At 36.5% G+C, this 15,241-nt stretch overlaps 1 protein-coding gene across 1 annotated transcript in view; it reads left to right on the plus strand.

The window, feature by feature from the left end:
* The window catches only part of LOC150097610 (transcriptional adapter 2-beta-like), a 226,707-nt gene that overhangs the window by 158,876 nt on the left and 52,590 nt on the right, over positions 1–15,241 (plus strand). The window contains exon 10 of the mRNA XM_090406959.1: positions 20–123. Within this exon, the coding sequence (XP_090263085.1) occupies positions 20–123 (104 nt within the window). The remainder of the gene's footprint in view (positions 1–19; positions 124–15,241) is intronic.

The raw sequence follows: 15,241 nt of genomic DNA on the forward strand, positions 1-15,241 counted from the left end.
TCAGTTTTTAATTTTACAGGTCCTTTGCCTTCAGGTTCAACAAGCAGTCCACAAACATTAGAATTGTCATCTCAAGAACAACAAGAATTAGGTTATATGCCATATAGAGATGACTTTGAAAAGGTAAAATTAGCTTAATATTAATGTGTGTGTATATATAATGTAGGTTGTTTGTTAATAATTTCAGATTATTGGAGAGGCGATGATTGTATTTTGTGTGAAAATTCTGTTGTATACAGGGTGGTTCAAAATTCCATGTACAAACTTTGAGGGGAGGTAGAGAACATCAAAATCAACCATATTCACATAGGAAAGCATGACCGAAAACGCTACCAAAGGTACTAACAGAGACACAAATACAGAAATAACACAAAGCAGTAAGTAGTGTAAAAAATTTTATTAGGCGTAACTGAACAGTTCAATAGTAGTTGGATACATACGTAATATGGTAATATGGATAAATACATAATATGATAAATGAGGTGCATGTCTGCCATCTCGGTGTTTGTAAAATGAGACGTGTTCTTCGTACGACGTCGAAAGCTTGAATGAGGAAGCTCCAATTGCTCACCTGGAGTGCTGGCGAACAGCGACACCTATCACTTTTGGGTGGCGTTTCCGGTCATGCTTTCCTATGGGAATATGGTTGATTTTGATGTTCTCTACCTTCCCTCAAAGTTTATACGTGGAATTTTGAACCACCCTGTATATATATATATATATATATCTTGGATATAAATTCAAACAGATGCAATTTCATGATTAAACTGCCTAATCCCAACTGATTAACATTACCAACAATTAATTTTTAAATATTCGTAAGGCATTTATTTGTTAATACAATTATTAATAGTTTAGTGGTATCTGGAATGTTTACAGGATACCATTATGTACGGCATGATTAAATTATACTTACCAAGAAATTATACTCGTGAAATTCCATTTGTAAGTAAATACGCATGAGGTATTGTTATGATTAAGCTACTTTTATATAGAGGCTGTTGACTTCACATTATATAGGGTGTTCTAAATTATTGTTAGGGTTTCCATGGCCTATAATTTTCAAACCAGAAATAAAATAAAACTGCTTACAGAATATGAAAGTGTAACTCAAAAATTTTTATTACCTATAAAATCAACACTGCAGAATGCTAAACAACTTCAACATGCACCTTTTGTGGCATGTTAGACATCTAAGTGATAATCAATTTCCCTCCAAGTGTTCTCCATCACTTGCAGTGTAACTGCTCTAAAGACCAAACATGGAACTTTTTCATGGAATGGAGATTATGTGAAGATAATTAAGTTTACATTATTACTAATCTCCTATCAACAATTTTCCTCCAAATAAGTATCAATTGTCAGCACTCCAGCATAGTCATATTTTGTAATTAAGTCTTATCCACAGGTTCACTTTCCGTGGTTTCAGTTACTAATGGTCAAACCCGGTCTGAAAATATTAAATGTAAAATTTCAGAAAAAAACAATCCATAAGTTTTAAATTGCACATGTTCTGAGTAGCATGATGAAATCTCACGCCGTCCCACCTGGGATATGAAGCAATACACAAGCACTCCAATACCGTGACAGTAGATCTGTCACAGTATCACAGTGCTTGTGTTCAAGTAACTCTTATTTTACTTAATAATGTCACCAAAGCACAAGAGTAGTAATGTTGACAATTCAGATATGCCAAAGAGAAGCTGTCAAGTGCTTTAATTGAGAAGGTGAAAGTTCTCGATTTCATAAGGAAAGAAAAAAAATTGTATGCTGAGGTTGCTAAGATTCTCTTTATATTCAAATTTTTTTTCACAATTAAATTATTTATAATTGTTATATTTTATTATTAGTTATTGTTGTTAATCTTTTACTGTGCCTAATTTATAAATTAAACTATCATAGGTATCATCATCATCATCATCATCAAATTCCTGCCATGTACCCTCAAGGGGTGTACAGGATATGACAGTACTACATGAAAAAATTACATCATTACTAATTTCCTATCTACAATTTTCCTCCAAATCAGTCTGTTACTTGTCAAGACTCCAACATTATCAGATCTTATATTTCTATCGTCTAAGGCACTTTGTACCGTATCAATCCAACTATATCTTGGTCTTCCTCTGGGTCGTTTTCCTGCCAACCTGGCAGAGAACACTTGTTTTGCTAATCTTTCCTCTCCCATTCTATTTAAGTGACCATACCATCTGAGATTAGCTCTGCTAACGCATTCCTGTATGCTGACAATGTCAAGTTCTTTCCTAATATCCTCATTTTTAATATGATATTGCCATTGATGCCATCTGTTCATGCCTCTAATCTTTCTCAGGACTCTCATATCTGCGGTTTCTAGTCTTTGGTCAAGTGTTTTACTTCTGACCCAGCTCTCAGATCCATAAGTTAAAATTGGTTTGAACACAGTCTTGTATACAGCTAATTTAGTGTTCCGACTAATTTCTTTCTTATTCCATATGAATTTATTCAATTGACTTCCCACGATACCAGCTTTGCTGATTCTGTTGTCTATTTCTATATTTAATTTACCATCTTCAGTAAAAATTGTGCTTAAGTAGCTGAAATGTTTTACTTGTTCCACAGGTTCTCCATTCACAACACAGTTGACATTTTCAATGATTCTGCCTATTTTCATTGTCTTCGTCTTTTTATTGCTGACCTTCATACCATATCTATTACAACAGCTATTCAATTTAGTCAGCGAATCTTGCAGACTTGTAGCGGATTTATTTAGAAGTATAACATCATCCGCATAAAGCAAAGAGCTGACATTAACATCTCCAATTTTGATATCAGGTTTAATACCACATTCCTTCATAATGTGATCCATATAGATAATGAATAACAGAGGGGATAATGTACATCCTTGTCTTACACCAGATTTAACATTAAACCATCTTCCTGTACTTCCTTCAATTCTAACTGCTGACTCACAACTCAAATAAAGACTAAGTATTGCTTGATATAATGCCCCATTGACACCATATAACTGCAGCGTATTGAATAGCTTCTCTCTTGGCACCTTGTTATGTGCCTTTTCCAAATCGACAAAACTTAAATACAGATCTTTGTTATATTCCCATGCTTTCTCGACTATTTGTCGTAAAGTGAAGATCTGATCCTGACAGCCTCTATTTGGCCTGAATCCAGCTTGTTCTTCACCAAGCTTTTCTTCCACAATTCTTCTCAACCGTTTCTCAAGTATACTTGCATAGATCTTGCCAGGAACACTCAGTAGGGAAATACCTCTGTAATTCTCACATTCAGTTTTATTTCCCTTTTTATATATGGGTACTATGAGAGCTCTACTCCAATCATCGGGAATTTGTCCCTCTGTCCAGGCTTTCTGAACTATGCAGTGCAGCCACTGTAAGACTCTTATACCACTATACTTCAGCATTTCTGGTCGAATATCATCTACTCCTGCTGCCTTTCCACATTTCAAGCCTTTGATGGCTTTTTCTACTTCAAGTATGGATATGTATTCCTGACTGCATGCCTGGTCAGTGTTTTTTATCACTGTGCTGTCATCACTACTTGTTTCATTTAGCAGTTTTTCAAAGTAATTACTCCATACTTCAAGGATATCTTTTTCTCCTGTTTTCATTTCACCTTTATCATCTCTAATTCCTTTTACAGCACTCTTTCCTCCATTCCTAAGCTTCTTCAACAACCTCCAGAATATTTTGCCACCTTCTTGATATTTATTTTCTATATTCTTGCCAAAGTCCTCCCATGACTTTTGTTTAGCTAGTTTTACACACTGTTTAGCTTTCTTACATTTGTCTCTGTATTCTGTAAGAGTAAAAGCTGACTTATTTGCCAGGAACTTTTGATATGCTTTCTTCTTTTCCTTCACTGCCTCTTTAACTTCCTGTGTCCACCAGGGAGTTCTGATTTTTTTATCTTTGCACACAACCTCACCACATGCCTCTCTGGCAGAATCAATCAATGTTTCCTTCAGAGTTTGCCACTGAATCTCCAAGGTTTGATTCCTGTTCTCAAACTCTTTCATTTTCTTTTCAATAATATTTCTGTATTTTAGTCTACAGTTTACATCTGAGAGCTGCTCAACTTTTATTCGCTTTAAAACTTTCTTACATGTTATTCTTTTCAATATGAAATTCAATTTTATCCTGCTCAAGACTAAATAGTGATCACTTCCAATTTCAAATCCTCTGTACACTCTGGTGTCCTGCACCAGGGAGGAAACATCACTATCAACAATAACATAGTCAATGAGACTTTTCTTATTCCTAGCTTCTTCTCTCCATGTGAATTTGTGCACATTTTTATGTTGGAACATGGTGTTAGTAATAACCAGTCCATGTCCTGAGCAGAAATCCAACAGATATTTGCCATTATTATTAGCTTTGCTCTTTTCTCCAAATTTTCCCAAAATATTTTTGTATGTCTCACAATCATTTCCTACTCTACTATTTAGATCCCCAACAAGGACCAACTTTTCCTTTTTCATTGTGTCAGTTGCTTTTTCTAAAGCCTCAAAAAATTCCTCCACTTCTACCTTAGTAGAACCTTCTGTGGGACCATAGGCACAAATAAGTCTCATTGTCCAGTTCCCCATTCTGATATTTGCCCACATTACTCTACTTGAGACTGACTGCCATTCAAGAAGATTAGCCTCGTATTTTGTGTTGAATACTATGGCTACTCCTTCTTTTCCTTGATTGTCATTGCCTGAATATAACATTTTGTATTTATTGCTCAGAAAGATCTCACCAGTTTTGGTCTTTTTTGTTTCAGTCACCCCTATTATGTCGATCTGGTACTTATCTAATTCCTCAGCTAGCTCCATTTCTTTGCCATTCAGGCTTCTTACGTTGATAGTACCGATCTTTAACTCTGGTGATGTTGAGTTGGGGTTTGTTTTCAGATTTGTTCCAGTAGCTGACTTTTCGCTGTTCGCCCTGGTTCCCTGGCGAAAACAACGGGGGCCTTGTTTAACCGGGCGACGCCCCAGCCGGCATGAAATTTTGTCATGTTGTATACTATGTTGTATACCATCATTTTTTATTTTGGTTTAACCAATAAGAATACAATTTGGTCGGCTAAATCCCAAATTGCCAGCCCATCCTCGTTCGTTCAGTATCAAAGTAGATACCCAACAGGGTGCACCACGAGAAGGTGAGGATTGGACATTAGGTCAGAAGCCCTGGTCGGTTCTCCGCATTCCTTTAAAGGCTATGTGGAGGTCTCCTCTCAGTTATACAGCTTTGACCCTTAAGCACCCCTGATGTAAAGATAGGTAGGGTAATCAGGAATGCTGCTGATATGCAGTACTTGCAGAATGATTTGAATTGGCTGGAATTGTGAGCATGGGAAAATGGATGTCAGTTAAACATCAGTAAACGTAAAGTCATTCACTTCAGCATATAAAGACATCCTTATCTTTATATGCTGAAACGAACGTTCACATATAAAGATAAGGATTCATTTTGCCTCTTTACAAAGTCTTGATAAGACCTCACTTGGACTATTGTACGCATGTCTGGTCTCCTGGTTTCTGTTGTGATTCTGATATATATTAGCGACAGTGCAAAGGAGAGTTTTAAAAATGATATCAGGATTGTAGAATACTGATTAGGAAGACAGATTGAGAATTTGTAGACTGCAAACACTAGCAAACAGGAGAAAGAGGGGTGATATGATTGAAACAAACTTCTGAAAGGTTCATACAGGATTTCAATTTATGGAGGGTGGGGAAAAGAGAAGAGGGCATCCTTGGAAGCTGAGAATGAATGCTGCTAAGAGGGGAGGGGCGAGTGCTAGATTTTTCTCTCATAGGGTGGTGCGTGATTGGAATGGATTGCCATTGGTTGCGAGTGAAGCAAAGTGAATGAATTCAAGAATAAATATGATCTGGTGCACGGCCTCCCTCGATGAGTCCTTGACTCCATGGAGGTCTCTCTTAATAATAATAATAATTTCATATTTCACCTTCTGTGATAAAGGTGAGTGTGAGAGAGAGGAAAAAATTAATTAACTGAACTGTCCTCTTCTAGTATAGGTGATTTTGGGAGGTTTTTTGGTGCACCATTCCATATGTAACGGCTGCATTCTAAGATTAGGAAGATTTGATTTGCATAGGGTTAGGACAGGTAAAAAGTAATATCTTAAGCAAAGCAGGATACCAAAGTTTTTTAGAGGCTAAGAAAGCTACAGATTTTTGTAATCAAAAAGATGACTGTTTTTGGCAAGTTGTCGAACCCTATTTGTTCACCCTATTTGAAGAATGAGATGGAATCATTATTTCAGACACCAGCTGCAGAAGGTCTTGAAGTTTAAGGTGTTTGAACACCGGAAGGTTTGTCAAATGAGTAGGAGCGACAGAGCATATGATTATCAGCTATATTATAAAAATATAGACAAGTTTGAGGTTGGCATGAGAAAAAGTCATTATGCAGGAAGAGCACTGAATCATATCTTCATTGACAGAGAAATGTGACAACTATTATATTTTAGTAACTAATGAGAAAGAAAACTAGTATCCCCACCCATGAGGTGGGAATACTAGGTGGAAAGAAGACCATAATATGGTAATTTGCTAAGAAACAAAAAAAAAAAATTAATAAGATACTTGGGATCATCATGTTGGAGGCTTAATGGATTTTTTACAACACTCAAAAAGAACCAAAATAGACCCCAATACCCCCTATATCTCGTCCCAGTCACTAGGACATCCACGGGGATCACAAAAAAAAAATCAATAAAAAAAAAATCAATGCAACACATGCACAAACAACAAACAACACCAAGCCCAACCATGTGGGCGACACCAAAGTCCCATCTAGGCAGAGCGCCCCCCAAGGGCAGCAGTAGGTGGCCCGGAACGCAAGGTGGGAACTCCGGTGATGAGCGCCTCCCAAATCTTCGGAAGCCCAATGCAACCACACCTACTGAGACCCGGCTGGCCTTTGAGAGCCGCCGCCGCCTCCAAGAAAAGTCTCCCCCTCCTGAACCTGCTGCGGTGGAGCATGGTGGCCCTCCTCCACGACACTCCGTGGGTGGTGCCCAAAACATGGTCAGCCAAGCCTGAATGGCCATAGCTGCGTTTGAAGATTTTGAATCGACCAAAGTTCAGGTTCAGAGCTCTCCACCGTTCTTAACCCTGAACTTTGGTCGATTCTTTCTGGCATTTTGGAAACTTCCGCACAGAGAGAATTCCAAAAAATAAAAAATAAACACATCAAGAAATTTAGCAACCTTGTGAAAAACAAACCACAACCACAAATTCAACCTCTCCAGACAGTAATAAACCTCTCTTCCAAAAGGCTCAACGACGATGCCGTCAGCGCCCTTTGCCTCGGCCATAATTTTGCCGTCGCTCCGAAGGAAGTGCCAGTGCTTGACGTAATGGTGAACATCGAACGTGGAATCGGTCGCTTAACGTCGGAGATAGCTAACAACATCAGACTTGACGTATCATAGGTATATATATGTAAAAAAAAAAAAAAAAAAAAAAAAAAGATGAAAGAAGAATTGAATCATCCAAAATGAAATTTCTGCGCAGAACTGAAGAAGTCACAATAATGGACAAAATGAAAAGCAGCGAAATCAGAAAAAACTTGGAATTACAACCTCCCTAAATGAAACAGTGATTTGCTATAGAGAAAAATGGAAAGAACACATACTAAGAATGAATAGAAGCAGAATACCTAAACAAATTCTAAATTACCACCCAAAAGGTACTCGATGCAGAGGAAGACTCTTAAAAAGATGGAATTGAGTCCATAACAGGCCACTTGGCCCATATGGAAAGGAAGAAGAAGAAGAGATATATATGTATAGGAAAAAACATAGTATAAAGAGGGTTTGGTATCATTTGCCATTTTAGGTATCCACTAGGTGACTTGGAACATATCCACTATGGATGTGGAGGGGGGGGGGTGCTACTGTACCAAAACTTTCTGAAATGTCATAATGCTCCTAACATTGCAAACAATTTAGCCTAACATAAGGGACTGCTCCATTTGGCAATGAGGCAGTCCCTTATGTAACACCCAGGCTAAATAAAGTTGAAATTCAATGAGTTTTTAATTAAAGCATATTAATTTACATACCTGTCTTCTTTGAGTGCCATCTCTTATTGAAGATCGGCAATCACCTTGGAAAATTTTGAGTGATTCTCAGCCACTCTGAACAGTTCCTCAGAGCTCATGCCAGTCCACTGTCTGATGTCTGCCAGCCAAGATTTTCTTTGTCTTCCTTGTCTTCTTCTTTCATTTATCTCCCCTTTTATAATCAATTGAATATGTTTTTCATTATGAAGTAGGTGACCAAGATATGCAGTTTCTCTTCTTTTTATGGTATCTAAAAGTTTGTGATTTCCCCATTTGCTCCAGTACTTCTTGATGGGATGTTTTTGCTGTACATACCTGTGTACAAATTTTTAAATTAAAGTAAAAACTTTAATTTACTGATCACATCATCTGATCACACCCACAAGACTTGATCATTGCTGAGACTGTACACAATAAAAGTTATGAGCACAAGATACAACTGAGTGCAGAAATATGTTCAGCTAAATGAAAACTTCAAAAAAAAAAAAAAAAAACAGGAAAAGCACTGAAAAGATGAATTACATAAATTTTGGATTTGAAAGAAACTGAGAATAAAGAAAAGGAATAAAAACCTGTTTTCAATCTGCCGACCTTAGTCTTCTGCTAGGTTTTCTTTCCACCATCTCTTGGCATTAAATGCCCATTTTGATAACCTTCTCTCTCCTATTTTGTTCTCTCCTATTCACATCACTGTAGGTTGACAATACTCACACATCCATGATTATGTTGAGTATCTAAACAATAGTTCTTCCTAATATCTTCATTTTTGATATGATTCTGTTATTGATTCCATCTGTTAACTGCTTAATTTTTCTCAGAACTCACTCTCATATCTGTGGGTGCTGGTCTTCTTTGATCAGTTGCTTTATTTCTAACCCAGCTCTCATCCATATGCTAAAATTAGTTCGAACAGTCTCGTATACTGCTAGTTTAGTGTTTTGGATAATTTCTCTTTTATTCCACATAAATTTATTTACTTGCCCCCCCCCCCCCCCAATATGAACTTTGTTTATTCTATCATCTATTTCCATATTTAGGTTCTCCATTGAGAATAGAGATGAAGTTCTTTATGTCCTACCTGTTTTCACAGTCACTTTTTATTGAGATTTTCATGCTAACTTTGTTATTACAGCTGTCTGTTATTCAATTTAGTTAAAGAATCCTGGAGACTTGCCCTGGATTTCTTTAGGAATACATCACCTGCATCAAGCAAATAGCTAAGTTGATATCTCCAATTCTGATATCAGGTTTAATTCTACTTTCTTTTATAATGTGATACACTTAGATGATGACTAAGGGTGGAGATAGTGTGATTTTACATCCTTCCTTCAATTCTAGCTGCTGATTTAAAAAACAAATATAGACTATTCTGTCATGTTGTACCATCATTTTATAGTAGAGCTAATCTCAGGTGGTATGGTCACTTACACAAAATGGAAGAGGAAAGATTAGCAAAACAAGTGTTCTCTTCCAGGTTGGCAGGAAAAAAAGATCTAGAGGAAGACCAAGATATAGGTGGATTGATACAGTAAAAAGTGCCTTAGAAGACAGAAATATAAGATCTGATAATGTTGGAGTCTTGACAGGTAACAGATTGATTTGAAGGAAAATTGAAGATAGGAAGTTAGTGATGATGTAGTTTCATGTCAGGAATTTGATGATGATAAAATATAGACTAGTTATTGTCCCATATAATTTTAACATTTTCAAAATCTTTTTTCTTTGCACTTTGCTATACACCTTTCTGATCTACAAAACTTCGGTATCTTGTTATATTCCAATGATTTCTCAACTATTTGTTGTACAGTGAAAACCTAATCTTGACAACCCCTGTTTGGCTTGAATCAAGCTTGTTCTTTTCCAAGTTTTCCTTCTACAATTTTCCTTTCTTAGCCTTTTCTCGAGTATTCAGTTTTTGCATTGCTTTATTTCATTATTTATAGATGGATACTATGAGAGTTCTACTCTAGTCATCTCTATAGAATAACATGTATACTACAGTAAAAATAAATTTATGTAAATATTTCATCTTGCATATTGCAAGATATCATAAGTAAAAACAGCTAACAACAATAAGGAATTAAATAAAGAAACAGTAGAGCATATGCGTTAAACTGGAATCTTTCTTTGTATACGATCAGGTGTTCATGGATTAAAACTATTGGGCTGAAAATAATTAAAATTAGTTAAAAATAAAATATAAGAGATTACAAATTTATTTAATACAGTTGGGGATAACAATTTCCTACACTTTTGGAATAGTGAGGCAGCCATTACGATTTAGGTTAGGTTGATGAAGTAAGGCTTCAGCACTTTCTTTGTATGAATGTTCATGTTTATATATGGATCTATAAAACAGCTTGGTGTTTTCCTGTTGGATCCTGTGCCTCAATTCCATGTTTTCAATTTTCAGAAGAACAAATCTCGTGTGCTCTTGATACTAGGAATGGGTTTCAATTCCATGTTGTGCCAGGCCAGATTTATGAGGTTTGATAAACGAGATGTGGTTTTAATTCAGAGATATGTAAGGCTTTCTTTGACAGCTTCCAGGTCTTCTTTTAGAGATTGTTAGAAGAACAAATCTTGCATACTCTTGATATTAGGGATTTTATGATGCCATATTTTTGAGATGGATGTTGGACTGATATATTGTGGATATAATGACCAGTGAACTTAATATGAGGATGTAGGGTGTTGACTTTTTTGTTGAAATGAGTGGAGTTCTGGTTCTGTATGACTTGAATCTGCAAAGACATCATTAATGTACCACAGAAAATTGTTGGTTTGGGGTCAAGAGAGAAGATTTTTTCTTCTTTGCCTGGAGTACATCGATGATGTCTTTGCAGTTTGGAGTCACAATGAACCAGAACTCCACCGACTTCTACAAAAAATAAACACCCTACATATTTGTATTAAGTTCACACCAGAAAAAGAATCATCAAAAGAAAACCGAATTTTTCATGTTGTTATATCCAAAATACATCAGCCTACCACTCATCCATCTCAAAAATATGGTATTATAAAATTCCTAGTATTAAGAGCACACGAGATTTGTTCTTCTGAAAAATCTCTAAAACAAGAACTGGAAATTATCAAAGAAAACTAAATGGATATAATCCAAGAATAACCCAGAAAATAATTAACAATTCTCCTATACAGCAATCCAGACAAGAAGTCAACAGACAACATAGTGTGAGGATCAAAGAACCATCTCATCCACCTTAATGAATACTTTTGTGCAGATTAATGTTCCAGTAGATGTCTGGAACTCTTTTCCTTAAGTCTATGATCATTCATTTTACATTCATTTTATGGACAAATTATGGACTCTACAACCGTGTTATAAATAATTATTTCAAATTCCCAACGTTTTGACCTTCATATTAAGTTCATCATCTGGAGTACACACACACACAGACAAGCTAAATTACATTTCACATAGTATGCTGAAGAGACAATGATTTGATCAATGGTTATTCTACTGGCCTAATCTCTAGTGAAAATAAATAAAATTACAATAAATAAATGAAATAAAATGAATATTAACTACATCAAAGCTATATTCTATTTAAGACAACATCAGAGAAACATTCTTTCATATAGATAGTTTTGTTACAGTAAAAATGATGTCCTAATTTAACATGACAATTGTTATATTAGATTTAGGATCTTGGATTACCTATGGTCCTATTTATGATTAACTCTTAGGGAGAAAGGTTAAGTGAGTAGAATATGTGCCTTCCATATGCTTGGGAATTTTAGACCACCATTGTTGTTAAGATTTAGGGTGATTGATAAGAATTTCATTCTCCTTAAATTTACGTTCATACCATGTTTTGGTGTGATGTAAACAACAGGTGCTTTTCCAGTCAAGTCTATGTAAAGTGTTCAGGACATGATCAGAAAGACCAGCTTGACCATAGTTATTAGATTTAATGTGTCATTTATGTTTCTCTTTTCTGATAGGAATTGTGCATCCTGTTTCCCCTATATAGGGCAAATTATAGGTGGCTTTAAGGTTATATTTTTGTAGTATTCTGTTTATTTTGTCTAACATCCCTTTAACGTATGGAATGGTTACAGTTTTATTGTAGTCTTGTTTATTTTTGTTTTAAGTGAGGTGTTGTACAGAATTTTGTTGATAGTATTTTGGCTGTAACCAAAAATGGTTACAGCCAAAATCTTCCTTTAGCAAACCTATGCTATCCATTAAAGAGAATTCTACTGCTGCCCACCAGTTCTAAATCCTTGTCCTCACTAGCTTCTCCAACACCATGACCACACCTTGTATGGTCATGGTGTTGGAGAAGCTAGTGAGGACACCAGATAAGCAGATTGGCCTATAATTTGAAGCCATAGTCTTATCACCTCCTTTATGAAGTGGAACAGTTTTGCCATCTTTCCATTCCTTTGGGACTTGGGCCAGTCTAAGGCTCATGTTAAAGCTGTTGTTAGCTACCTGGAACATTCTCTTAAGACACGTTAATATACCATCTAGTCCCATGGCCTTGTTGACATCAAGTTTACTCAACTCAGTTCCTCACATATTCCTTCTCACTCACTATCAATGGTTCCTCCCCCCATTCCCACTGCTCTCAAGTTCTACATTATGTTACAATCACAAGAATGGAATACTGTAATGAACTGCCCATTTAACACCTCTACTATATTCTCCTCAGTGTTTATCATTCTCCCCTTATCACTGACTAACATCATCCTCCCATAATCATTCTTCTTCCTATTGGCCACACACAAAAAATAAAATAAAAAACTCTAGGATTTCTTTTAGCATCATTTGCTAACTGCTGCTCATTCTTCATTCCATGATATTGCTGCAAGCTGTTCAATTACAGTACCAGTCTGTTACCATAATTGAAATCGCCCTTTTCTTATTAGCTAGACCAATTTGTCCAAACATTTCATGAACTCTTTTCTTCTCACTGCCTTCCAGGTTACTAGGTCTATAGCAACACCCTCACTAAACATTTCATCCTGTCCACCTCCACTTCACACCATACTGCTTCAAAACCACTGTCAGTATTTGCTCCTTGCATCTCCACCCTAGATGGGCACAACTCCTCTGCCATCATCAATAACACTTCTCCTCCTTTTTTTTTTTTTTTTTTTTTTTTGCTTTGTCTTCATGAAAGACTGCATATCCTTCCATCTCTATTCCTGCCAGAATGTCATCCTCATTCACCACATCTTACTTATGGCAACAATTTTTGGGCGAATGAACACTATCAATACTATAATTGCATTACTCTTGTTTCGAATACTTCTAGCATTTGTAAACATACACACTAGCTCATTTTTGTGTCTATAACAAGTTCCACTAACCTCACTTCTCAGACATGACTCCTCTACACTCACCTGTCCATTCCTGTCTGTCATCACTGATATTATACCCCTCCTCAGACCTAAATGTCACCCCCACATTCCTAACTGTGTTAATCCTTTCTTGTGCACTCACACATCTACTCATGAAACTATCATCTACACTTTTCACTCAGTGTCCATCTTTACCTATCTCGTTTCCCTGTCCACTCTGTTCTTTCTCTCTTAATCTCTTCACTGTGACACTCACTTCTCTGCTCACAAACTTGCTTGCCTTACTCTCCTGCTCTTCCACAACACTTCTTGCTTCCTAAGATCTTACATCACTTCAGTCATTCTCTCTCTTTCTTGCAGCAACAGTTTTCTCCAACTGACTCACACCAAATCCATTCAGATGTAGCCCATCTCTTTTATACAGCTCTATCTGCCCTCCCCCTCAAACTCATCCCACCCATTCACAAAATGAACTCTTTTCTCCTCACATAACTCAACTAGCATACCATTCATAATCTTTGCTCACCTTCTCAACTCATCATTATCATACGTAGGCAGTACGCTGACTACCTTACCTACCACATCGTTATCTTTCACTCTTCTTAACAGCCTCATGACATCCCTCCTTACATTCTTCTTACCAGTCAAATCATTCGTGCCGTCTACCACTACCAACTTTTTTGCTCACATACTCTTCTTCTCTAATGCTTCAACCACCCTGCTCATTCTACCTCCTGGAAAACAGACCTTGTGCACCTTTTCATTCACCATACCTCTTATCATCGAATCTCTGTACATTGTCACTCTCAAATCATTTGATATTTCTTTCAAATCTTTTGTCCCATTCTTCCTCACATTCCCATGGAAATCCATAATTCTCCTCAGTTCATTCCTCATACATTTAATCTCTTGCCTCATCTTTACCAACTCCACTTTCATATCTTGAATTAGTTTTTCAGTGCCATTTACTCAAATTGTATTTTCACTACCTTGTACATCTGCTGTCTTACCGCTCACCACTGATAACTCGTTGCTGGCTCTCTTACTGCTTACCGCCATCTACATATGCTGTCTTATCAATCAATATTGCTAAATCATCACCACTTTCACCTTCTGTCTTACTGTTGCCACTCAAGTACTTGGCTGTACCGTCAACTCTGCTTACTCCCATAGCTACATCCACAATCTTTTGCCCATTACCTACTGCTTATATTCAATAATATCTCTTAATCCATAAGTATGCTGCACTTCTTACACACCCAAACTTTCTGTCATATCTTATTTCACTTCTCCACATATCCACATAAATATCTTCAATCTCTTCCCAAGCATACATACTGCATTCACGGCATCTTACCATTTTTGAAAAATCCATATCACTTGCATTCGTCTTCCGTGCATCTTACGTTTCACCACCATTTCACTCATTCTCAAAGCTGCACACAAGAAATACAAAAAAATATAAATACAGAATTATAACTACACTGAACACTACCTACCAATCACAACTATCGTACAACAATATTTAAAAAAACTAATCGCTAATGTCACACAGAATTTTTAATTTTAAACTTATATTTTCACGGTGATCTTGACAAACACCTCTCTTCACCACCTAGCAGCTACTCTCCTACTATATTGTCATATAATATATGATGTGATGTAAAAATGCTGTGTTAGGATCTTGGGAATAAGTAAGGAAATTATTTTAACACAGTTATGGAAGTTGCTTAACTGCAGTTACTGTTATTGCTTTGCTATATCCAGGAAATTATTCATCCACTGCTTGTGAGTTGATTTTAATCTCCTCT

This window comes from Typopeltis vanoorti, chromosome 17 (genome assembly GCF_054136105.1).
Source record: "Typopeltis vanoorti isolate ZY-2024b chromosome 17, IOZ_Tvanoo_1.0, whole genome shotgun sequence".
NCBI classification, from domain to species: domain Eukaryota; kingdom Metazoa; phylum Arthropoda; class Arachnida; order Uropygi; family Thelyphonidae; genus Typopeltis; species Typopeltis vanoorti.